This window comes from Trichechus manatus, unplaced genomic scaffold (genome assembly GCF_000243295.1).
Source record: "Trichechus manatus latirostris isolate Lorelei unplaced genomic scaffold, TriManLat1.0 scaffold00117, whole genome shotgun sequence".
In the NCBI taxonomy this organism is placed as follows: Eukaryota; Metazoa; Chordata; class Mammalia; order Sirenia; family Trichechidae; genus Trichechus; species Trichechus manatus.
The window spans coordinates 4,011,758-4,039,423 of NW_004444053.1; the positions used below are offsets into that span (position 1 = coordinate 4,011,758).

General features: G+C 36.7%; 1 protein-coding gene across 4 annotated transcripts in view; it reads right to left on the reverse strand.

Annotated features, from left to right (window-relative positions):
• The window catches only part of KIFAP3 (kinesin associated protein 3), a 249,379-nt gene that overhangs the window by 215,482 nt on the left and 6,231 nt on the right, over positions 1–27,666 (reverse strand). For all 4 annotated transcript variants that reach the window (XM_023738447.1, XM_004384098.1, XM_023738449.1 and 1 more), the window contains exons 2-3: positions 4,809–4,940; positions 600–754 (exon numbers count right to left, since the gene is read on the reverse strand). In XM_023738447.1, the coding sequence (XP_023594215.1) occupies positions 600–754; positions 4,809–4,940 (287 nt within the window). The remainder of the gene's footprint in view (positions 1–599; positions 755–4,808; positions 4,941–27,666) is intronic.

Sequence of the window (27,666 nt, forward strand, 5' to 3'; positions counted from 1 at the left end):
GCTCTCATAAATAATCATTTGCTTAGTTCTTAATCTCTTAATGACTTGGTTCTTTTATGAGGGAATTGAGGACAGAAGAATAATAGACACTGAACAATGAATAAGTAATATTTTCCTAAGAAAGATCAATAAAAGTTATATCATTAGGATAGTCTAAAGCACGTGATATATATTATTAACATTTAAATACTTAAATAATCTATTCAAATTATAAATTAAATATCAATAAGAAATTTAGAAAATGTAAGTCTATTTGGAGCAGAGAAAATAAGGTTCCTGTAATAAAATTCTCTCCTTTTATTATTCTAGAAGCAATACGATACAGACATTTCCTTTTTTTACTCCAAATTTCAGTGTAGGTGTACACACACACGCACACAACATACATACATACAGTATGAAATGATATCAGATCATTTTATGTGAAAGTATCTAATATAAAGTCTATTACACAGAAAGCTAATATAATTGTTTATTCTTTCATTCACTTACTCATTCATAGCAATCACAAAAAAAAAAAACATTCAAATATCAAAAGCACAAAATATAGTCAAACAACTCTGTTTTTGCATGAAGAAATCAGTAATTCTACTACTTACCTTTTCCTGTCAATGCATCACGGCGGTTTTGTAGATAATACAACAGCTGCTCTACCTCATGTAGTTTTGAGGGATGAATGAGTTTACATTCTTCAACCACCTTTCGTGCCAGGGAAGTTATATCTGTGTTGGCATTGAGACTCTTAAGACGAATGCTGCAAGCATATCAGAATTTCTCAACTCGAGTGTTATAAAAGTAAGCAATAGCTTCAAAGAATATTTCTTTCAAATAAACAATTTAAAAAGCACTTAAATGTACCTGGCCATATATCTCTTTAGTAAAATATAAGGAAGTATTAGATATAATCAGACTTAGAAAACTACAAGGCAACAATTTTCTTTAAGCTGGACAAACAAGATAGCAAAAGGAACATGAAACCTACATCTGACTCTCTCCGACAGGACAGCATATTCACAGACTGTTTTAAAACAGTACTTCTGATGTAAATATATAGAAAGCCTTCAGTCACTACTGGATGTGAGAACACATATTGCTAAAAACGAAATCATTTACTTGACCATACGCACAATCATTTATTTTTTAAATACAGACAAGATATATTATGGATACTTTTCAGATTCAATTGTTCTGGTGGTAATTATACAGAAGGTATACAAGAAAAAAGGTAGATGCTTTTATGAGAAACCCTGAGGAACAAATGAATACATTATACACCTAGGTTAGTACATTAAAAAATAAACAAACCAGTCCCTCCTCACTTTTTAACTTAGCCCAGAAGATTCCCTGGGAACTCAATAAGAAAAGGTTATCCAGAGTCTGGGACTACAGCAGGCAGATCTATGAAGACATAAAATTAGATGCAGGATGAAAACTCAAACTGGTGGTAAGAGACTCTATCAAGCAGATGCATCCATGCAAGGTGTAGACTGAAAAAGAGAAACACAAGAAAGCAGCCACTGTGTAGAATTATTTCCTGGTGAGGACGGCTAATTTTTGTGGAGAGACATCAAAGTATGAGAGGCAGCAGGAGTGGAGATCTCAGAAAAATTCTCTATATGCAGTATCTCAGGAATCATTGTTCAAAAACTAGTTCAGTGATTTAGAGGTCAGTTACATAGCCAGCCCCAAGTATCTGGCTCTTCTGTGATTCTGTGAGCCACTTAACAGCCTTTAATAAATTCATTTTAGGCTTAAATTTGCTAGAGGGGTTTCTAATGTTTGCAACAAGAACTCTAGCAACATCAAGTCCCTTTATTTTAAATCCTCATTAACCTACTTGGTGTTTTATTTTCCTATCTTCTAAGATTTCTAAATTTTTGATTGTATTTTTATATAGTTTTAGCTGCATATCAGAAGGCAGAGATAGGAAAGAGACTCCATTAAAAGAAAAACTGTCAAAAGACCTCTCAATGTTTAATTTTAACAAGAAAATGGGAAATCTTGACCCTTTCGAAAAAGTTGATTGAGAAGAGGCACAACAAAAACTCTATAAACAAGTTTTTCAAATCTTTTTTTAGCTATTTTCTATCAACATATATACTAGCAATCTGATTCATCTTCTTTCCACCCAGGGTAAATAAATTTTCTACTTTTAGTGTGTATATCTCTCTCCTAAACCCTTTCCTATTACGGAAGACAAGGAAAAAATAGGAAGGACTAGAATTTTTAAAAAAATATTAGCAGTATGTTTACTGGATTATCCTTATAATCAAGAAATAGAATCTTGATTAGGCAGCTTATACCTATTAAGGAGTCCTTGTGGTGCAGGGTTAAAGTGCTTGGCTGCTAACCAAAAGGTCAGTGGTTTGAACTTACCAGCCGCTCCATGGGAGGAAGATGTGGTAGTCTGCCTCCATAAAGATTACAGCCTTGGAAACCCTATGATGCTGTTCTACTCTGTCCTATAGGGTTGCTGTTAATCGGAATCAACTCGATGGCAGTGGGATACCTATTAAGACAGCTTAACCTATTACGCTTATACCAAAAACTCACAAGAAAAGTACTCACATTATTTTTGGACCATAACCACAAATTTCTTACAAAGAAATCTTCTTCAGAAAATTGGGTCTCTGCTGATGATGTGCTCATACATTCCTTTGCCCACTACTGCAGACTGAGATACAAGTCTTCTGGACCTGGGTCACAGCACTGACTAGTCCAATTTAGTAACATGCTCACTTCACACCCATCTCAATTTATATGAGTCCCCCTATACTCTAGCATTGATAAAATCTCTTTCACTATCAACAAATCACATTCTTCTTTTGGTCTCACAATATGATTCCTCTCCAAATCTTGTGCAGCCAGGGTTGAGTATCATGGGGTTGAGACACTCAGGTTTTTCCCTTACTGCTGTTTAAATCCACTTACTCTAATCACAATCTGTAGTAACTCTTTCCAGGTGGCAGACTCTCTTGTGAATGTACCTCTTGTCAAGAAAGCCTGAAGACTTTCAAACAATAACATCCTCATTTAATACTAGTTGAATAAGGCTACTGACTTCATCCTTAAGAACTAAAAATTAAATTTCTCCTGAAATATGGATGTATGAGATTCAAAAGGCTTTTCTTTGGAGGTCAAATTATTTTCATGTTTTCTCAAAATGTATAAAACTCAAACAAAACTCAGGCAGCAATACACACACACAAGAGAAAAAGTATGACAGAACAAAAAAAGTGAGCTTATGGGTTAGAATCTACTGTGTGAGTATGTATGTATTTCTCTTCAACCTAATAGATTATCTACAGGACTCAGCTTTCTTTAAAAATTATCTATGTAGTTTAGTCATCCTTGAAATCCAAATAAGGAAGACAGATTAGTAGACCACAGTAAGATACTGGAGTCCCAGGGTAATGTAAACAATTAATGTGCTCAGCTACTAACCAAAAAGTTAGAAGTTCAAATCTACCCAGAGGCACCTCAGAACAAAGGTCTGATGATCTGCTTCCAAAAAAATGAGTCACTGAAAACCCTATGGAGCACAGTTCTACTCTGACACACATAGAGTCGACATTAAAATCAAGTCAACAGCAAGTAGTTTTTGGTTTTTAGTAAGATATTAAGCAGCTTCTCTTTGCAGGCTATATTAACCTCAACACTACAGACATTTTGGCCAAATAATAACTTGTTGTAGGAGGCTGTCCTGTACATTGTAGCATGTTTAGCAGCACCCTGGCTTCTACCTGTTAGATGAAAGTAGGACCCCTCCACTTATGACAATCAAAAATGTCTCCAGACACAGCCAAAATCATCCCAAATTGAGAACATTGCTATATACTATACACTAAACAGAATGCTTTTCTGTGTGCTAAATACTATCACATGCACTCCTAGAAGCAAGTAACTGAGTATGTTTAATACCACCAAACACAGAATAGATAGAAATTTTTCTAACTAGTTTCCAAATCAAATTTCTTTATGGAGGGAAGAGGACTGAGAGAGAGTCCTAGGTGATCTCAGATCATCTCTACTTCCACAAAACACTGGAAGTAAGGCAAGATCATCACCAGCAGAAATGCAGGCTAATGAAGGTCAGTTCCCAAACGGCTTCGGGAAGTATCACAAATGCAGGAAGAAAAGACACTGGGAGATCTAAGCCCAAGCCATTGAGTGAGAAAATGCTTCTTATTACCAGTATCTCTCAGAGGGCTAGATTTAAAGGGACGGATTCAAGGTCTGTGTCCCATCTGACAGTTTTTGAAAGTCATACTAACGAAAAAAACACTTTGTTGTCGAGTCGATTCCAACTTATTGTGACCCTATAGGACAGAGTAGAACTGCCCTGTAGGGTTTCCAAGGAGCGGCTGGTGGATTCGAACTGCTGACCTTTTGGTTAGCAGCCGAGCTCCTATCCACTGTGCCACCAGGGCCCTGCAATTCCAAGGAAGAAAGAATACAAGATCCCCTTAAAAATAAATTCCTTAAATTAAGAAGTCACACATAAACATATCTTTTATGATTGATTTCACAAGTTAGTTTATATCCTATGATATACATTTACTAAATGGGATAAATCAGAACAGGAATTTTTCAGCAAGTTTCCATTATGCTTACATAAATCTGACTTTCTCTGAAATAGTACTATAAAACTGTATTTATAGTTTAATATAATCTGCTTCACTAATATGAAATATGTCTAGATGAATGCCATAACCATTTATCATCTATGCAGATTAAAATAACACCAAGTTTACATAAAGTTTACCAAGTTCACTACTTTCAAAATGTGCACAAGTAAAGAAACTTACATTTTTTGGCATTCCTTTCGTTCTCCCAACATGGGATCCCCCATCTCTCCAAGAATGGTAGCTTCCACTTCATATTGAACAATGAGTGCTTTTTCTGATGGATGTACATCAATATTTCCACCTTTAACTTTCCTAGAACACAAAAGAAAAAAGGCACAACCGGATTAAAAACTCACAAAATGTCCATGGTTTTTATCTACCAGTTTCTTTCAAAAATATGTTGCCTGGATTAGCATCTGCATTTAAATCAGATTTTCTCTTGACTGGGGCCAAGAAATAACTCTTTTTCTCCAACTCTGTACTATATATATAACTCTTGGTTCTGCAGAAAGTACCCTTATGAATAACTCTACCTGGGAAAAATACATTTATTCAAAGAAACATGCAAAACAGCAAGCCAATGAAACATAAAAAATTAGGATGGTTTTGGAGACAATGACCTCAATTAAAATTCAGCACTTCAAAACCAAAGATAACTGCCCCAAAATTTATATTAACAACAACAAAAAATCAACCTGCCCAACAGTTAGCTCATTAACTAGATCATAGAATGAAATAAATTAAACGGTAATATGTATTATGTGCCATCTTACATAGTTGTATAAACTCCAATATTTAAAAAAAAAAAAAAATCTGCTACCGTTGAGTGGATTCTGATTCACAGCGACCCTACAGGACAGAGTAGAACTGCCCACTGCCCCATAGGGTTTACAAGGAGCAGCTGGTGGATTGAAACTGCTGATCTTTTGGTTAGCAGCTGAGCTCATAACCACTTTGTCACCAGGGCTCCTCAAATTATACCCAAGCTGCATAACAAAAAAGCTTTCACATCTTATGTTCTATAGTGATGTATATCAAATTATAGCCTTATTAGAAGTTTCTGTAGAAAGGTTGTATACACTGTTCCCAGGCTGCTGAAGTTACCGAATGAATTCTTTTTTTTTTTTAATTGTTGTGCTTTAAGTGGAAGTTTACAATTCAAGTTAGTATCACGTACAAAAATTTATACACACATTGTTATGTGACCATAGTTGCTCTCCCTATACTGTGACAGCACACTCCTCCTTTCCACCCCGGATATCCCATGTCCATTCAACCAGCTCCTGACCCTCTCTGCCTCATCTCGCCTCTGGACAGGAACTGGCCATTTAGTCTCATGTATCTACTTGAGCGAAGAAGCACACTCCTCATGAGTATCATTTTATGTCCCATAGGCCAGTCTAATCTTTGTCTGAAGAGTTGGCCTCAGGAATCGTTTCAGTTTTGGGCTAACAGAGAGTCCAGGTGCCATGTCTTCCAAGGTCCCTCCAGTCTCAATCAAACCATTAAGTCTGGTCTTTTTACTAGAATTTGAGTTCTGCACCCCACTCTTCTTCTGCTCTGTCAGGGACTCTCTGTTGTGTTCCCTGTCAGGGCGGTCATTGGTGGTAGCCGGGCACCATCTAGTTCTTCTGGTCTCAGGCTGATGGAGTCTCTGGTTTATGCGGCCCTTTCTGTCTCTTGGGCTAATACTTTCCTTGTGTCTTTGGTGTTCTTCATTCTCCTTTACTCCAGGTGGCTGGGACCAATTGATCCATCTTAGATGGCCACCTGCTAGCTACACGCCACTCACCAAAGTGGGATGCAGAACATTTTCTTAATAAACGTTGTTATGCCAATTGACCTAGATGTCCCCTGAAACCATGGCCCCAGACTCCTGCACCTGCTACTCTGTCCCTTGAAGTGTTTGCTTATATTCAGGAAACTTCTTAGCTTTGGTTTAGCCCAGTTGTGCTGACTTTCCCTGTAGTGTGTGCTGTCCTTCCTTTCACCTAAGATAATTCTTGTCTACTATCTAATGAGTGAATACCCCTTTCCCCCTCCTTACTCTCATAACCCTCAAAGAATGTTTCCTTCTGTGTTTAAACCTTTTCTTGAGTTCTTCTAATAGTAGTCTTATACAATATTTTTCCTTTTGTGACTGACTAAATTCACTCAGCGTAATGCCTTCCAGATTCCTCCATGTTATAAGATGTTTCACGGATTCATTGTTGTTCTTTATCGTTGCACAGTATTCCATTGTGTGAATATACCATAATTTGTTTATCCATTCGTCCGTTGACGGGCACCTAAGTTGTTTCCATCTTTTTGCTATCATGAACAGTGCTGCACTGAACATGGGTATGCATGTATCTATTCATGTGATGGCTCTTATTTCTCTACGATATACTACTGCAAGGAGTGGGATTGCTGGACCGTATGGTACTCCTATTTCTAGCTTTTTAAGGAATCACATAATGGATTTCCAAAGTGGTTGTACCATTTTACATTCCCATCAACAGTGTATAAGTGTCCCAGTCTCTCCACAACCTCTCCAATGTATATTATTTTGTGTTTTTTGGATTAATGCTAGCTTCGTTGGGGTGAGATGGTATTGTAGTTTTGATTTGCATTTCTCTAATGGCTAATGATTGTGAGCATTTCCTCATGGGTCTGTTAGCCACCTGAATGTCTTCTTCGGTAAAATGCCTGTCCATATCCTTTGCCATTTTTTAATTGGGTTATTTGTCTTTTTGTTGTTGAAGTTTTGCAGTATCTTGTAGACTTTAGAGACTAGATGCTGATTGGATTTGTAGAAGACAAAATTTTTTCCCCAGTCTGTAGGTTGTCTTTTTACTCTTTTGGTGAAGTCTTTTGATGAGCATAAGTGTTTGATTTTTAGGAGCTCCCAGTTATCTAGTTTCTCTTCTGGTGTTTCTGCATTGTTACTTAAGGTTTGTATCCTGTTTATGCCATGTATTAGAGCTCTTAGCAATGTCCCTATTTTTCCTTCCATGATCTTTATTGTTTTCCATTTTATATTCAGGTCTTCGTTCCATTTTGAGTTAGTTTTTGTGCATGGTGTGACATATGGGTCTTCTTTCAGTTTTTTGCAGATGGATATCCAGTTATGCCAGCACCATTTGTTAAAGAGACTGTCTTCCCCAATTAACAGACTTTGGGTCTTTGTCAAATACCAGCTGCTCATAGGTGGATGAATTTACGTCTGGTTTCTCAATTCTGTTCCATTGGTCTATGTATCTGTTGTACCAGTACCATGCTGTTTTGACTACCATGACAGTATAATAGGTTCTAAAATTAGGTAGTGTGAGGCCTCCCACTTTGTTCTTCTTCTTGAGTAATGCTTTATTTATCTGGGGCCTCTTCCCTTTCCATATGAAGTTGGTGATTTGTTTCTCTATCTCATTAAAAAATGCTGTTAGAATTTGGATTGGGATTGCATTGTATCTGTAGATCTCTTTGGGTAGAAATGACATTTTCACAATGTCAAGTTTTCCTATCCATGAGTTTTTCCACTTACGCAGGTATCTTTTGGTTTCTTTGAGTAGTGTCTTGCAGTTTTCATGTATATGTCTTTTACATCTCTAGTTAGACTTATTCCTAAGTGTTTTATCTTCTTGGGGGCTACTGTAAATTGTACTGATTTTGTGATTTCCTCTTCGAAGTTCTCTTTGTTGGTGTAGAGGAATCCAACTGATTTTTGTGTTTGTCTTGTATCCTGATACTTTGCTGAAATCTTCTATAAGTTCCAGTAGTCTTCTTGTGGATTCTTTGGGGTTTTCTGTGTATAAGTTCATATCATCTCCAAATAGAGGTACTTTTACTTCTTCCTTACTTATTTGGATGCCCTTTGTTTCTTTTTCTACCCTAATTGCTCTGGGTAGGACCTCCAGCACAATGTTGAATAAGAATTTGATAAAGAGCATCCTTGTCTGGTTCCCGTTCTCAAGGGGAATGCTTTCAAAGTCTCTCCATTTAGGATGATGTTGGCTGTTGACTTTGTATAAATGCTCTTAATTATGCTGAGGAATTTCCCTTCTATTCCTATTTCGCTGAGAGTTTTTATCATGAATGGGTGTCGGACTTTGTCAAATGCCTTTTCTGCATCAATTGATAAGATCATGTGGTTCTTGCCTTTTGTTTTATTTATGTGATGGATTACACTGATTGTTTTTCTCATGTTGAACCATCCTTGCATACCTGGTATAAATCCCACTTGATCATGGTGAATTATTTTTTTTGATATGTTGTTGAATTCTATCGGCTAGAATTTTGTTGAGGATTTTTGCATCAGTATGCATGAGGGATATTGGTCTGTAATTTTCTTTTTTTGTGGTGTCTTTAGCTGGCTTTGTTATCAGGGTTATTTTGGCTTCATAGAATGAGTTTGGGAGTATTCCAGCCTTTTCTATGCTCTGAAATACCTTTGGTAGTGTGGTGTTAACTCTTCTCTGAAAGTCTGGTAGAATTCTCCAGTGAAGCCGTCCGGGCCAGGGCTTTTTTGTTGGGAGATTTTAATTACTGGGAGATTTTAATTACCTTTTCAACCTCTTCTTTTGTTATAGGTTTACTTAGTTGTTGTACCTCTGTTTGTGTTAGTTTAGGTAGGTAGTTTCTAGAAATTTGTTCATTTCCTCTAGGTTTACAAATTTGTTAGAGTACAATTTTTCATAGTATTCTGTTATGATTCTTCTAATTTAAGTTGGGTCTGCTGTGATATTACCTATCTCATTTCTTATACAGGTTATTTGCTTCCTCTCCTGTTTTTCTTTTGTCAGTATGGCCAATAGTTCATTGATTTTGCTGATCTTTTCAAAGAACCATCTTTTGGTCTTATTAACTCTCTCAATTGTTTTTCTATTGTCTATTTCATTTAATTCTGTTCTAATTCTTATTATTTCCTTTCTCCTGGCACCCAATGGCTTCTTTTGCTGCTCTCTTTTTACTTGTTCAAGTTGTAAGGCTAATGTTTTGATTTTGGCCCTTTCTTCTTTTTGGATGTGTGCATTTATTGCTATAAACCAACCTCTGAGCACTGCTTTTGCTATGTCCCAAAGGTTCTGGTGGGATGTATTTTCATTCTAATTTGATTCTATGAATTTCTTTATTCTATCCTTAATTTCTTCTATAACCCAGTAGTTTTTGAGCAAGGTGTTGTTCAGTTTCCATGTGTTACAGAATGAATTCTTAATTGCTGTAAACCCACGACCAATTAATCACTACTTTTCACTTGGCCACTTTAGAAGGTGATAAAATGAGTTGTCCTAGAAGAGATTAAATAATAGAAACAAGCAAATTTTCCCACTCTAATCACATCTAGCTAGCAAGTTAGTGGGGGTCCCTTAGCCTGCTGAGAAGGAATATAGGCACAGCACCTTAAATTTATTTTAATTCCAATAATCAGAAACTCAAAGCTTTTCCTTCAGATAGGAATAATACTTCGATTCATTACGCATTTTTTAAATGATCTGTTTATTAGAATTATTTTTCAAAAGAAGGGTAAGTATCTGGTGCTAGAACTAGGACTATAACTAAGGGTCAAGTGTAGAAACAGGGTAGACAATCAATAAACCAAAGTCTAGTATCTAACTAGGTCAGCAAATAAACTAGGAAGGTCAAAGCTTGTAAGAAATGGAAGCAGTCAGAAGCCAGGCAGGTCAGCACAAATCAGGGAATTAGGAAATCAGATCTACAGACATAGATTAAACAGGATAGAACAGATTTCAAAAGGTAAAATAAATGGATACAACTTCAGGCTTATAGTCAAAAGCTAGAGAAATCACAGGAATCAAAAGAACCAAGTAAGGAAAGCTGAAAAATAGATGTAATATAGCACTACAGAAACCCAAAAACAAACCTGTTGGCATCGAGTCGATTTCAAGTCATAGTGACACTATAGGAGAGAGAAGAACTGCCTCATAGGGTTTCCAAGGAGCAGCTGATAGAGTCGAACTGTCAAGCTTTTGGTTAGCAGTCGAGCTCTTAACCACTGTACTACCAGGGCTGCAGGACCACAGAAGCTATCTTAATTACAACGTAAACTAGTTATTTCCAGGCGAGATGGAAAGCAATTCCAGTAAATAACTTCTTATACAGAAGGAGGTAACTGTATCCAACTAAGGGAAGAGAATCATGAGGATAAAATATAAGAGCAGCCTCCCATCACCATTTTCAGTATATCTTTTACATATTAACAGTTAGGGGGAAAGCATGATTCTTGTCCTCTGGTCTAAGATCTTGCCTTTCTCCAAAGAAACCAAATAGTTCAAATAACCTTACCATTCCTTTTTAGTTTCTGTTTGTTTTGTGTGTGTTTTGGAGGACTGTTGTTGTTGTTAGTTGCCAATGAATTGATTCCGACTCATGGCAACCCCAGGTGTTACAGAGTAGAATCGGTCCATACAGTTTTCTTTCTGGAAGCAAATTGCCAGGACTGTCTTCTGTGAAAGCCTGCTAAGTTCAAACCATCAACCTTTAGGTTAGCAGAGGAAGTTAACTAAAATTCTTTTTTTTTTTTTACCATGAAAGTAATTTATGTTCATTGTGGAAGAATAGAACACACAAATTAGCAAAGAGAAAAAAGAAAGTAAACTCAAAAACCCAGAAGAAACCACTTGTTACTATTTTAGAATAAATTTTTCTAAACAGTCTTCTATCTATAAGTAAATATACAGAGTATAGCAGATCTAGAATTTATTTATAGGAGAGAATTAGGAATAGCAATCCATTTGGGTTAAAACTACATTTGCATAGCCCTTTATATACGATTGCTAAAAATATTTTTATATCATTTGGGGAGACTGACAGAAATTGTGGGAGGGGTAACTCCCTCCCTTGTTCCCGGCACTGCCACTGCATATATAAACCTAAATATATTGCAAAACTAAGTTCATATTATACATACTATTAGAAAACGTACTTTTAAAACACTATATACTGACTTAGGATCTAAGGGAATACTTTGCCTTTAGAATTTCATACACATATTCCATATGGTCCATTTGTTAAACTCTTTATTTACGACTGATGCTGAACAAATTTACAGGACTCATTTACAAAAATATTTAAAAATCACTACAGGACACCTGGTTGATTTACAAAGTAGTTCTTTTTTTTTTTTGCTCTAGGTGAAAGTTTGTATTAGTTTCTCATTAAAAAGTTAACACGCATATTGTTTTGAGACATTGATTCCCAACCCCATGATGTCAACACCCTCCCCTTCTCAACTTCGGCTTCCCCGTTCCATTCATCCAACTTTCCTGTCCCTTCCTGCCTTCTCGTCTTTGCTTTTGGGCTGGTGTGCCCATTTAGTCTCGTATATGTGGCTGAACTACGTGTGTTACTGTTTTATGGACCTGTCTAATCTTTGGCTGAAGGGTGAACCTCAGGGGTGACTTCAGTACTGAGTTAAAAGGGTGTCTGGGGGCCATACTCTCGGGGTTTCTCCAGTCACTGTCAGACAAGTCTGGTCTTTTTTTTTTGTGAGTATGACTTTTGTTCTACATTTTTCCCTGTCCAGGACCCTCTATTGTGATCCCTGTCAGAGCAGTCGGTGGTGATAGCCGGGCACCATCTAGTTGTGCTGGACTCACTCTGGTGGAGGCACAAAACAGTTCTTTAAAGGCTCAAAGCATTTTGTAATTCAGTTGTTCTATATGTATCATAGGTTCTGTATCTACTGTTTTTTTTTCAATTGACAAGCATAGTTTCAATTTCTATTTTGATTGCTAAAATATCTCAGCTTGCTTAGATACAATTATGAATTGTATCTGCACACAACCTATAAAAAGTACATTTCTGCTGCACAAGTTCTAAAGTTAGTAAGAATACTGGTTTTACCATAACAATGTGTCCCACTCAAAATTATATTTGTATTATCACCACAAAATGAATAATTTTATCTTAAATATTAAACTCTGAAAATGATTTTAATATAGAATTCATGATGATGTCAAATATTTAACTATTAAGAGAATGAACTTTCAAATGCCTGGATTCCATGAATTAGATGACAAATTAAATCATTATCAGAATTAACTGATTTTCTATTTGAAGTATCCAATAGCAGATGTTAAACTGATATCTTTTAACTGTTTGCAATTTTTTTCCTACTAATAGAGCCTTCAATAACAGCTTCTTCACTTTTTTTTTTTTAACGTGAACAAGAAAACTAGAAACAAAAATGTGTTAATTTAATTTAGAAAAAGTTTTTTTGATCTCTATGAAAAGTCAGGCTTCACAGTGATATAAAATACACCTTTTAGAGGGCATGGGTTAAACTGACATCTTTAGGCACAGTGTTCTTAATAATTTCTAAAGTAGATCCAGATGTTTCTGGATTTCATGCGGCTAGTGGTATCATACCTAAAACCAAAAAACCAAATCCTTTGCCCTTGAGTCAATTCCGACTCACAGCGACCCTACAGGACAGAGCAGAACTGCCCCACAGGGTTTCCAAGGAGCAGCTGGTAGATTTGAAGATTCCAACTGCTGACCTTTGGGTTAGCAGCTGAGCTCTTAACCACTGCACCACCAGGGCTCCATCATACCTAAGGTAGATAATAAATGTTGAAGATCATTGTATTACACATTCATCATCAATTTTCGTGAGAAACAAAAATTCAGTCCTTAATTTTTCATTAAACAGGTACTTTATAAAAAATGCTGTCAAAAGGACTTATTGCAAAATAAAAAGTTTTATCAAATAATAAAATAAATGAACAGCTGTAGATTTACACTATGCAATACATGACAAAGCCATTATAGAAGTGTTCGAGCTACTGTCTATATGCTCTCTGGCAGGATTTCTTAGCATTTAATTCCTGCCCATATTTCACAAATAGCTGACCTATAACTGCCCACAATTTCAATTGACCTTATCAACTGGTGGCCTAGCATATTCATGCATCGTCCAGTCTGCAGCTAGGTATGGTACAATAGGCTGTTCAAAGTGAGAACTCTATTCACTCCTGATACATCTCCCATACTACCAGACAAGACCATGGGAGAAAGTGGAAGTACAAAGTGGAAGCCTATCAAATCTATCCTAGCATATTTTAGTGTAATTACTAATGATACTTCATTAAAAAAATGAAAAACTGGGACAAATGCTAAGCCAGAAGGATACCGGAAAACAGATGAAAACCAGGACTGTCCAGGGTAAAGCACAGTATATGATCACCCTAATCAAATCTGATCCTTTCTTGCTTATTTAAAGATCTCTCTCCAGTAATTATTTACTTGTTCATTTTCAATCCCATCTGCGAATAAACACATGACAACATTTAAAATTAAAAACTAAAGAAAAAACAAAAAACTCTACCTTGACCTCACAAAACCTTCCCATTAACACTGCCCTTTTGTTGTTGCCCTCAAAATTCCAGAATAGTTGTTGACAGTTGCTCTAATTCTTCTATTCACATGTGAACTCATTCCAATTAAATTTTGCTTCCCATTCTATCTATTCCTACTCACTAAAAGAGCTCTATTCAAGGTCATCAATTTCAACCATGTTGCTAAACGCTTAAAGCTTTGATCGTCACATTTCAGTCTTTAATTTACCTGTAAATTACTTTTGAGTTTTGTTGGGGTAGGAATACAATTTTAACTTTTTCCCATAGAAATAACCAACTGCGTCAGCACCTTTTGCAGTGTCTTTTAAACCTTTTGGGGGGCACAACCCATAGTAAGTACATTTTGCATCTGAAATCAGTTACCCTCCTCATCCTCCGACACATAAATGAAACAAATGTTTCATGAAATCGTACTTATTCTTACTATGTGCAAGGCATTCTATTGTATTGATAACCCACTCATACACTGTGACCTGAAGCTTGGAAATAAAACCTAATTTACTGAATAGTCTTCTTCATCATCAGTTTGCAATCTACATGAGGCTCTACTTCTAGGCTTTTTAAATTGTATTCAATTGGTCTATTGAGCTATTCTTATATCAATATCATAGTCTTAATTTAGCTTAAAATGTCTTGACATTTGGTAAGGGAACTTCCCTCCCCCAACCTGGGTCTTCCTCAAAATTTTCTTGGCATTCTAAGACCTTTGCCCTTCCACTTAAAATTTTAGCATCATGTGTGAAATTCAGTGAAATCCCTATTAGGATTTTGATTTGGATATCATGAATTTATAGATTAACTAAGGCATCTATCCATGAACATGGTGTATCTATTTACATTTTAACTTTCTTTCAATTAAATTGTGTAAATTTCTCTAGAAAGGTCATATCAATCTTTTGTTAGACTTATTCCCAACTACCTTATGCTGCTATTTGCTTTTGTATCTTTTTTCTAACTTATTTTTTAAACCAGTATATCAAAACACAATTTTTTTGGTATGTAGATGTTATGTCCAGCAATTATGCTTGACATCTTGATATAAATGCCAATATTATGAACATCATTTTAGATTTCCTATGTAGATACCACATTTTTATGCAAAAAAAAATGAATGCCCTCGATGTTTATTTGCCAATCGCACCCTCCCACCGTGAGGTATTTTCGTAGGCACGCCATGCTAATTTTTTTACAGCAACATGTAAAAAAAAACTGGCATGGTGGCACTTATGAAAAACCTCGTAGGGGAAGGGTGCGGTTGGCAAACAAACGTAGAAGGCATGTGTTATTTGCGTAAAAATATGGTAAGTATGTCATTGTGAATAATTTCTTCTTGTCTTGTTATCTTTATACCTTTTCTTTTTCTTATCTTACTACCCTGTTTAAGACCTCTAGTGAAATACTGAAGTAGTTATAATAGGCATTCTTGATTCATTTTTGACATAACGGCAATGCTTCTAAAGTTTCCTCATTAAACATGTTTAAATCATAATTCCATTTTATTTCTGGTTTGAGATTTTTTTCCCTTAAATCATAAATGTACACTGAATGTCATCAAATGTTTTCTCCATCCAGTGGGATGATCTTTTTTAATCCATTAGTATGCTGAATTAAATTCATTAAATACATTAAACCATACTCATATTCCTGGGATAAACGCAACTAGATAATGCTGTACTTTAATACACTGTTGGATTAAGTTTACATTCTTGTTCATCAGTGATATTGGCCTGCAATTTTCCTTTCTAATAATGTCCTTTTCTGGTTTTCATATAGAGATTATTCTAAAATCCTAAAATGAGTTGGTGAGTATTCTCTCTTCCTATATTCCTTGAAAGAGTTGTATAAAATTGGAATCATCTGTTCCCTGAATATTTGACTTTAAAACTCTTTAGGTGTAGTAGAATTTATCAGCATGAGACAGCCCTCTTGAAGTCCATTTATCTGACATTAATTTAGCCATGCTAGCTTTATGTTAAATGTTTGCATCTATTTTTGTATCATTATACTTAAAAGTATATCTCTTGTATGCAGAATACAGTTGGGTCTTGCTTTTTTTTTTTTTTTTTAACCCATACTGATAATCTTCTAATTGGAATATTAAGACCTGTACTGCCTGATAAAATAGTCACTAGCCACATGCGTCAATTTAAAATTAATTTTAAATAAATTACATTTTAAAAATAATTAAAAATGCACTCCCTTAGCTGCATTAGCAACACATAAAGTGGTTACTGTACAGCTAGTGGTTACTGTATTGTTTAATGCAGACATAAGATATCACCATCACTGAATAAAATTCTACTGCAAAGCACTAGAATAGACCATTAACATTTCAGGTAGTAATTGATACAGTTGGATCCAGGTCTACCATTTAATTTATTTTCTGTTTCCCATGTCTGTATTTTGCTCCTCGTTTTCCTTTTCCTAATAATCTTTTGGATTATATGATATTTTTTTTCAAATTTCCCTTTGTCTATTGACTTTTTTAGCTATACTTTTTAAACTGCTTTTATTGATTGTTTTAGGGAAAACAATGCTTTAGGCTTTTTTTCCACAGTGTACTTGCAGTTAATATTATATCACTTCACAAAATTGTAGGTCCATTAACCCCCCTCCTGCCCATGATCCATTTTGCTATAGCCATCATATGTATTACAGCTACATACGTTACAAACTCCATGTGGCAATGTTACAATTTTTGCTTTAAAGTTCTATGAATTTTAAAGATATTAAGAGGAGAAAACAATCTTTTATGTTTACCCAAATATTTATAACTCTTGATGCTCTTCATAGGGATGATGCCAAAATAAGTTTTATGTTTCTATTAATAAAATAAGACTTGGTAACAGACTATGTAATTGAAATCAATATTCCTACTAAGAAAACATAAAACCACAACCAAACCAAACCCGTTGCCATCAAGTTGATTCCAACTCATAGCGACCCTACAGGACAGAGTACATCTGCCCCATAGAATTTCCAAGGAGCAGCTGGTAGATTTGAACCACCAACCTTTTGGTAAGCAGTCAAGCTCTTAACCATTGCACCACCAGGTGTCAAGAAAAAAAGCCAGGGGCAAAAATGTGTGTGTGTGCGTACATGTGCACATATGTATGCTGTGTGTGTACATGTGTGTATGTATCTGCTAGAAGACATGGCAGAGCTAATGATGCAGAAAAAAACTAACAGTACCAATATCCAGAAAAAAACAAAAATAAAGAGAGTAAGTCTAGAATTTCAGGTTGCTTTTCCCTTGACATGTTTGCTAATTTGAGAAGAGATGGCTGAAAGGCTGAGAATCTTTTAAAAGCCTTGTGTAGCTAGAGACACAAAAACTGAAGCCCAGGATGCAAAAAGAGGAATGGTCCTGGTAAATCCCCAAGCTTGGGAACAAGAGGGCTACATCCTAGGAGTAATGGTGAAACAGATATAATCGGTCTCCAACAAGTCTAAAAGGCCACGTTTAAATATCTTAACTCCTGAAAGCTGATTAAGGTAAGCCTTTCTAGTATCTCTCACCACTTATCAGAAACAAAAGATAATTATCTCTGGATAAAGAAAACATCATCCTAGGCCTCAAATCATTATTTATGTTTATAAATATTATATCCAATAAAAATTATGAATCATGAAAAAAATGAGTTAAAATCAAGAGAAACAACAGGCCATACATAGAAAGAGCACCATGCAAACTCCACATAATAGGTTCATCATCACAGAATTAAAAATAATTATACTTAATATTGAGTAATTTTGCCAGACAATTGAAATTATATTTTTAAAATTTCTAGAGGTAGAAAAGTTACAAAAGTCAAAATTAGGAAACCAGTCAATAAATAGGCTCAACAGATTAGATACAGCTAATGACAGAATCAGTGATACGAAAAATCAGAAAAAAATACCCAGAATGAAATAGAAAGACAAAAAGACAGAAAATAAAAAAGACAATACAATTCAGGGATACACAGTGAACATGTCTAATACATGTAATTGGAGTTACCAAAACAGAGATGAGAGAGAATAGAGACAGAAGCAGTATATTAAAAAATTATAGCTAAATGATATCTGCAAAAATGGTGGAGTAGAGACTTCCAGGGCCGTCCCTTCCTAGAAACACTGAAAAATTTGGCAAACACTGTCAGAATCCACCTTATCAGAAATCTGGAGTATAGTCAAAGGTTTACAGCAACCAAGTAAATGCTGAGCCAGGCAGGAGAAAGGCCACCAAAACAGAGTATTGTATCTTTGTGGCATTCTGACTTAACGTAGTCTCAACCCCTCCCTCCCTGGCTCAGGTGTGGTCTTGAAGAAGGCAGACTGCATTCCCAGCATGGGTACCTAGTTCCAGAGGGAGTAGAATGGACCTTTTTCAAAGGAATTATGTTTGTTTTGACCGGACTGGGGTTTCGTCAAAGGTATACTGCAAGAATCTTCTCTTTGTTCACCTAACATGGAATTCTACCAGGACAGAGCAGCTACAGAGTCCTCTAAAACAATGAAAGTCAACTAAACAAGCCCCTGCCAATTGGGACAAAAAATAACAGGTACAGCAAACAACAGACACCCTAAAAGCCTGGAACAAAAAGCAGAGGAGTAAGATTTTTAGGGGGAATAAAGGATTTGAACAGCTACCATGTATACAGGGGAGTCTACAAAGCCATGCACATGCTCAAGGCAGGGCACATTCTCAGAAAAGACCTGAGAAGACTGTAAGCTTTCACCTTTGGCTGATCTTCAGGCACAGCGCAAGCAGGAAGTGAAAGCTAAGGCAGAGTTGTAACTGGACTGGATAAACATTAAAGGACAGCCTTCTGCAAAGACCGGACAGTTTTTTTTTCTTTCCTTGTCTTCTTTTTTACTTCAAAATATTCAAAATGTCTGGTTTTCAACAACAAAAAAAATTACATAGAAACAAGAAAGTACGGCCCTATTATGGATTGAATTGTGTCCCCTCAAAATACATGCTGAAATCAAACTCCTATACCATAATTAAGACCATATTTGGAAATAGGGAATTTTCTTCTCTTATGTAATGAGGTCATACCAATATAGGCTGGATCCTAATCTACCATATTTTTACAGAAATAATGCAATATTATATATATATATTTTTTGCCAATTGCGCCCTCCCCCTGCAAGGTATTTTCATAAGCATCGCACACAGAAACTGTCCCTGAGGAACCATATATGTTAGACTTACTGCACAAGTACTTTAAATCAATTGTTTTAAATATGCTCAAAGAGCTAAAAGACACCATGGAAAAGGAAACCTGAAAACAATTCCTCAACAAATAGAGAATATCAATAAAGATAAAAATTATAAAAAGGAACCAAACAAAAAGGACTGAACTGAAAAGTACAATAACTGAAACGAAAAGATTCACCAGAGCAGTTCAACAGCAGATATGAGCTGACTAAACCCAAAAACAAAACCCATTGCTGTCAAGTTAACTCGGACTCATCAGCAACGCTACAGAACAGAGTAGAACTACCCCATAGGGTTTCCAAGGAGTGGCTGCTGAATTCGAGCTGCCGACCTTTTGGTTAGCAGCTAAGCTCTTAACCACTGTGACACCAGGGCAGACTAGGTCAAATGGAGTTACCCAGTCTGATGAGCAGGAAGAAAAAAGAACAAGGAAAAATTAACAGAGCCTAGAAAAATAATTTTATATCCAAATACACAAAGAGGCTGAAAGCAAAGGGATGGAAAAAGATGTAGCATGCAAACAGTACACAAAAGAGAACTGAAGTGGCTATATAAATATCAGACAAAACAGACTAAGACAAAAATTGTTACAAGAGACAAAGACATTACATACTGATAAAAAGGTCAACACATCTATAAGATACAATTATAAGCATATACACATATACCAACAGAGATCTAAAACACATGAAGCAAAAATTAACAGAACTGGGGACTTCTAGGCAACATAGTGCTATAGACAGAAGCTCCATGCTGTCCCTCCACATCAAAGACCTGAAAAACTAAGCCAAACAGAGAAAACAGCAATCCTGAAACCCTAAGCATCAAATGAAGAGATAGAGAACTCAGCCAAGCACCAAATGGAATAAGAAACTAACAGAGAACAGACACTGAGAAGAGATACATGCAGAGGTCCCCTATCAGCTACAGCAGCACAGATCCGCCATCTTGGACTTCTATTGGAGATCAGCTTACAGGGGGTACAAGAAAGCAGCTTCAAGGAGCTTCCAGCAGGAAACAGAACAACTGGTAACCAGTGATGTACGCTATCCCACACCCGACCATTCTTCACCCCCACTCGGCCTCCTCTGCTTCCTGCGGCCAGAGTCCCTTGCCCAGGAAGTACTGGCTTCACCCTGGTGTCACCTGGATTCCAACTGCCTGCAATGGATGGCTCCCTGAGTGTCATTTGTTGGCTGCTGCTGTTGCTTTTTTCTGCTTCCTTAGATTTCTTCCTTACCTCTCACCACCTCCCGCTCCTTTCTCTCAAATACCTGGCTCCATGTGCCATCTTTACTTCTTCCTGAAAGGCTGCGAAACACCGCTTGACTGTGAAACTGCTTCCCGGCCCGTGCCACCATGCTGGTAGGACCACCGAGGCTTTTTTTGTTTGTTCTGATTTGTTCTGTTCTATTTGTTTTCTTTTTCTTTTCTCAGCTTGGGAACCCCTTACAGCCAGGCAGTACTGCACTCTTACTCTGCGCAAATGCACAGTGACATCCCTGTGGGCATTTCTTTTTTCTTCTTCTTTTTTGTTTTTATTTCTTTGTTTTCTTCTCCCACTTTTTCCTTTTTTCTCTTTCTTCATTTTGTGTTTCTTGTCTCTCTATATTTACCTTCTCTTCCTGTCTCTTGAATACCTGGTGCTGTGTGACACCTCTATCCCTTCTAGCCAGGCTGTACTTGACGGCCTGGGAGCAACTTCCCCAGTACTAGCAGCCGCACCAGTGGGATCCCTGGGTGCTTTTCTTTCTTTTTTTGTTTTTCTTCCCTCTAAATTTTATTTATTCAATTTTTTTTACCCTTTTCCTTTTATTTCCTTTTTGTTTTTCTCCATTTCTCAGTCTCTCATCTTTCCACTCCAATAGCAAGCTCCCTTAGCACTCTTTGTATCTTTTCAGCTCCTTTTCTTCTCTCCTCTCTCCCCATACCCATCTTAGCACCACACTTCACAATCTCCCCCCTTCTTCCTGCCTACCTGCACCATGCACTGAACATCACACTCCCAAGCAGCACAGGCCCGGCCTACCGGAATCTGCCCTGTACTGACTCCTGGTCTGCCCTGTTGGCCCTACTACGTGCCACAAACAACGCATCCTAGCAAAACCCATTCAGCTGGACCTGCCCTGCTGTACCACACCTGAGTGACTGACCCCTGCCCATTGGACAACGAGGTGAAAACTACCGTGCCCACAGATGAGCAAACGACAAAGAACACACAGCCCACCTGCTCAGACATAACCAAAAAAACAAAGAAACAGGATGAAACAAAAAAATCTACAATCAACAAATGAGGAAAACAACTACAGGATGCCCCAAAGATGGGAGACAATATCAAAATATATACAAAAACAGGACAGGACGGTTCCAGTAGGCATCCAAAATAAAACACCAGCTGACTTTCCAGTAGAAGAAAAGGCACTAGAACTACCTGATACAGAATTCAAATCTCTAATATTCAGAATTACCCAAAAGTTGAAGCAAAAACTAGACAAAAATGAAGAAAAAATAGACAAATTCATGGAAAAGGCAGAAAAATTCATGGAAAATATAGACCAAAAAAAATGCAAGAATTCAAGAAACAATACAGGAACAAAATGCTAAAATAAATTCACCACTAGAATTCATACAAAAACAACACTTAGAAATACTAAACATAAACAACAAGATTTCAAAAATGGACAGTGCATAGAAGGGCTGAGGAGCAGGTCTGAAACGATGGAAGACAGGATCAGCGAACTTGAAGACAAATACTTGGATACAATTCTGTCTGAGGAAAAATCAGATAAAAGAATGAAGAAAAATAAAGAAACTCTGAGAATTATGTTGGATACAATCAAAAGCAAAAATTTTCGAGTGATCGGAGTTCCAGAACAGGGGGAGAAAATAGAAAACACAAAGAGGATAATTGAAGAATAGCTGACAGAAAACTTCCCCAATATCATGAAAGATGAAAAGCTGACCATCCAAGAAGCTCAACGAACCCCATATAGGAGAGAACCCAAAAGAAAATCACCAAGGAATATCATAATCACACTCGCTAAAACCAAAGACAAGCAAAGAATCCCGAGAGCAGATCAAGAAAAACAAAAAGTCACATACAGAGGAGAAACAATAAGACTAAGCTCGGATTATTCGGCAAAAACCATGCAGGCAAGAAGGCAACAGGTTGATATATATATATAACCTTGAAAGAAAAAAATTGCCAGCCAGGAATAATATATCCTGCAAAACTCTCGTTCAACTATGACGGTGAAATTAGGTCATTTCCAGATAAACAGAAATTAAGGGACTATGTTAAAACCAAACAAAACTTACAAGAATTACTAAAAGGAGTCCTTCGATCTGAGAACAAACAACATCAGACCACAGCCTGAAACTAGGACACAGGATTATACCATCCAGATACCTACCTAGGAAATGAATTCTTAATGACTATCCAAAACCAAAAGAATTAGAACAGGAGACTAGAGAAGTTAATCTGTAAATGACAACAGCATCAGAACACTAGAAGAGGGAATAAACAGTGTAGGTATAGAACCTTCTAATGGAGAGGAAGGCAAGGCGATACCAAGTAACACTAGACTGGTTCAAACCTAGGAAGATAAGGGTAACTTTCAAGGTAACCACAAAGAAAGTTAACAAACCTACTTAGCAAAATAAAAAAAATAAAGTCTCAGTAAAAACAAGACAAAAGAAATGAAAAAAAAATCCACAAACAAAAGGAATTCAGCACAGGAGAACAAGAGGAACAAAGAAAACGTCACTACCACAAAAAAAGCACTACAAATGACAGCAATAAACTCAACTGAATGTAAATGGCCTCAAAGCAACCATAAAGAGATGGAGAGTAACAGAATGTATAAAAAAAACAGGATCCATTAATATGCTGTCGACGAGACACATCTTAGAAACAAAAACATAAATTTATTAAAAAGCAAAGGACAGAAAAATGTATATCAAGCAAACAGCTACCATAAAAGAGCAGGAGTGGCAATATTAATCTCAGACAAAACAGACTTTAAAACAAAATCCACCATAAAAGACAAAGAAAGCCACTATGTAATGATCCATCATGAAGACATAACCATAATAAAATCTACGCACCCAATTACAGGGCTCCAAAATACATACAACAAACTCTAACAGCACTGAAAAGAGAAATTGACAGTTCCACAATAATTGGAGGAGACTTTAATACACCACTGTCAGTAAAGGACAGAACATCTAGAAAGAAACTGAACAAAGATACAGAAGACCTAAAGAGGACAATCACCCGTCTTGACCTCATAGACATATATAGAACACTACACCCAACAGCTGCAAAGTACACATTCTTTTCCAATGCACATGGCACATTCTCCAGAACAGACCACATCTTAGGCCACAGAGCAATCCTCAGCAAGATCCAAAATGCTGATATAATATGAAGTATCTTCTCTGACCACAACGCCATCAATGTAGAAATTAACAACAGGAAGACTAAGGGAAAAAAATCAATTACATGGAAACTGAATAACACCCTGCTTACACATCACTGGATAATAAAAAAAATCAGAGATGGAACCAAAAAATTCCTAGAATCAAACGAGAATGAAAACACATTATATCAAAACCTTTGGAACACAGCAAAGGGAGTCCTCAGAGGACAATTTATAGCAAGACATCCACACACCAAAAAAGAAGAAAAGGACAAAACCAAAACATTAACCACAGAACTAAAACAAATCCAGAACAGCAAAAAAAGCCCACAGCCACTAGAAGAAAGGAAATAATAAAGATCAGAGCAGAAATAAATGAAACAGAGAAGAGAAAAACAATAGAAAGAATCAACAAAACCAAAAGTTGGTTCTTTGAAAGAATCAACAAAATCGACAAACCACTGGCCAGACTGACAAAAGAAAAACAGGAGAGGACACAAATAACCCAAATAAGAAACGAAATGGGGGACATTACAACAGATCCAAGTGAAATAAAAAGGATCATAACAGAGTATTATGAAAAACTATACTCCAACAAATTTGAAAGCCTAGAGGAAATGGATAAATTTCTAGAAACACACATCTACCCAAACTAACAAAGTGATGTTGAAAATCTGAACAGACACGTAACAAGAGAAGAGACTGAAAAGGTAATTAAAAACAAAACTCCCAACAAAAAAAAGCCCTGGGCCAGATGGCTTCACAGGAGAATCCTACCATACATTCATAGAAGAGCTTATACCAGTACTACTCAAACTATTTCAGAATATAGAAAAGGAAGAGATACTTCTGAATTCATTTTATGAAGCCAGCATAACTCTGATATCAAAACAAGGGAAAGACGCCACAAAAAAAGAAAAATTAAAGCCAATATCTCTCATGAATATAAATGCAAAAATTCTGAACAAAACTCTAGCCAATAGAATTCAGCATCATATCAAAAAAATAACACACCATGACCAAGTAGGATTCATACAGGTATGCAAGGATGGTTCAATATTAGAAAATCAATCAACATAATCCACCACATAAATAAAAGGAAAGAAAAGAACCACATGATCATCTCAATTGCCGCAGAAAACGCATTCGACAAAGTCCAACACCCATTCCAGATAAAAACTCTCAATAAAATAAGCATAGAAGGGAAATTTATCAACATAATAAATGGCATCTATGCAAAACAAAAGGCCAACGTTATTCTTAATGGAGAGAGGCTGAAAACAGTTAAACTCTCCCTGTTTACAGATGATATGATACTATACATAGAAAACCCTAAAGACTCCACAAGAAATCTACTGAAACTAATAGAAAGATTCAGCACAGTAGCAGGATACAAAATAAACATACAAGAATCAGTTGGATTCCTATACAACAATAAAGAGAACGATGAAATGGAAATAAGGAAAACAATGCCATATATAATATCCCCTAAAAAAATAAAACACTTAGAAATAAATCTAACCAGGGATGTAAAAAGACCTATACAAAGAAAACTACAAAACACTACTGCAAGAAACCCAAAGGGATCTACATAAATGGAAAAACATACCATGGTCATGGATAGGTAGACTCAACATAGTGAAAATGACAATTCTACCCAAAGCAATTTACAAATACAATGCAATCCGATCCAAATACCAACAATATTCTTCAAAGAGATGGAAACACTACTCATTAACTTTATATGGAAAGGGAAGAAGCCCCGTATAAGGAAAGCTCTATTGAAGAAGAAGAATAATGTAGGAGGACTCACACTACCTGACCTCAGAACCTGCTATACAACTACGGTACTCAAAACAGCCTGGTACTGGTACAACAACAGATACACTGATCAATGGAAAAGAGCTGAGAACCCAGATGTAAATCCATCTACCTACAGTCACCTGATCTTCGACAAGGGCCCAAAGTCCATCAAATGGGGAAAAGACAGTCTTTTTCACAAATTGTGCTGGCAAAATTGGATGTCCATCTGCAAAAAAATGAAAAAGCACCCATACCTCACACCATACACAAAAACTAATTCAAAATGGATCAAAGACCTAAATATAAAGCCAAAAACTATATAAAGTTCATTGAAGAAAAAATAGCATCAACGCTACAGGCCCTAATGCACAGCATTAACAGTATACAAACCAAAACCAACAATACACAATCCCCAGAAGATAAGCTAGATTACCGGGATCTTCTAAAAATTAAACACTTAGGCTCATCAAAAGACTTCACCAAAAGAGTAAAAAGAGATACAGACTGGGAAAAAATTTATGGACATTACAAGTCAGCCAAAGGTCTAATCTCTAAAATCTACAAGAAAATTCAATACCTCTATAACAAAAAGACAAATAATCCATTTTAAAAATGGGCAAAGGAAATGAACAAAGAAGACATTCAAATGGTCAACAGATACATGAAGAAACGCTCGTGATCACTAGCCATTAGAGAAATGCAAATCAAAACGACAATGAGATACCATCTCACCCCAGCATTATTGGCACGAATCAAAAACACTGGAAATAACAAATGTTGGAGAGGCTGCAGGGAGATCGGAACTCTCATACACTGCTGGTGGGAATGCAAAATGATAGAACCATTTTGGAAAATGATATGGTGCTTCCTTAGAAAGCTAGAAATAGAAATACCAATCCAGCAATCCCACTCCTAGGAATATATCCTAAAGAAATAAGAGCCATCACACAAATAGACATATGCCCACCCATATTCATTGCAGCACTGTTCACAATAGCAAAAAGATGGAAACAACCTACATGCCCATCAACAGATGAATGGATAAATAAACTATGGTACATACACACAATGGAGTATTATGCAACGATAAAGAACAATGATGAATCTGTGAAGCATTTCAAAACATGGATGAAACTGGAGGACATTATGCTGAGTGAAATAAATCAATCAGAAAAGGACAAATATTGTATGAGACATCAACTGTAAGAACTCATGGAAAAGTTTACACACGAAAAGAAACAATCTTTGTTGGTTATAAGCGATGAGAGGCGTGGGGGGGAAATACTAAATAGACAATATATAAGGGTTAACTTTGGTGAAGGGTAAGACAGTACACAATACTGGGGAAGCCAGCACAACTTGTACAAGGAAAAGTCATGGACGCTCCACAGACACATCCAAACTCCCTGAGGGACTGAACTGCTGGGCGGAGGGCTGTGGGGACCATGTTCTCGGGGATCACCTAGCTCAACTGGCATAACACAGTTTATAAAGAAACTGTTCTACATTCTACCTTTGTGAGTAGTGTCTGGGGTCTTAAAAGCCTGTGAGCAGCCATCTAAGATACTGCACTGGTCTCACCCCTCTGGGAGCAAGAAGAATGAAGAGAACAGGATAAGGATACAAGGAAAAGATCAGTCCAAAGGACTAATGGACCATAGCTACCACAGCCTCCACCAGACTGAGTCCAATACAGCTAGGTGGTGCCCAGCTACCACCACTGACTGCTCTGACAGGGATCACAACAGAGGGTCCTGGACAGAGATGGAGAAGGATGTAGAACAAAATTCTAACTTACAAAAAAAGACCAGATTTACTGGCCTGACAGACTGGAGAAACCCCAAGAGTATGGGCCCCAGACACCCTTTTAGCTCAGTGGTGAAGTTACTCCTGAGGTTCACCATTTAGCTGGGGATTGGACAGCCTCATAAAACAAAATGGGACTAATGAGGCACAGCAGTCCAGGGACAAGGTCTAGAAGGCAGGAGGGGAGAGGAAAGCTGGTGATAGGGAACCCAAGCTTGAGAAGGGACAGTGTTGACATGTTGTGGGGTTGTTAACCATTGTCATAGGGCACTATGTGCATTGTTTAATGAGAAACTGTTCTGTAAATCCTCATCTAAGGTAAAAAAAAAAAAAAATTATCTATGTGAGATCAAATTCACAACAGCAACTCAAAAGGTTTGATGGGAAGCCTAGGGGGCAGTGAGTTGAAAATAATGGTGATGGAATAATTTGGAAAAGGATAGTGAGAA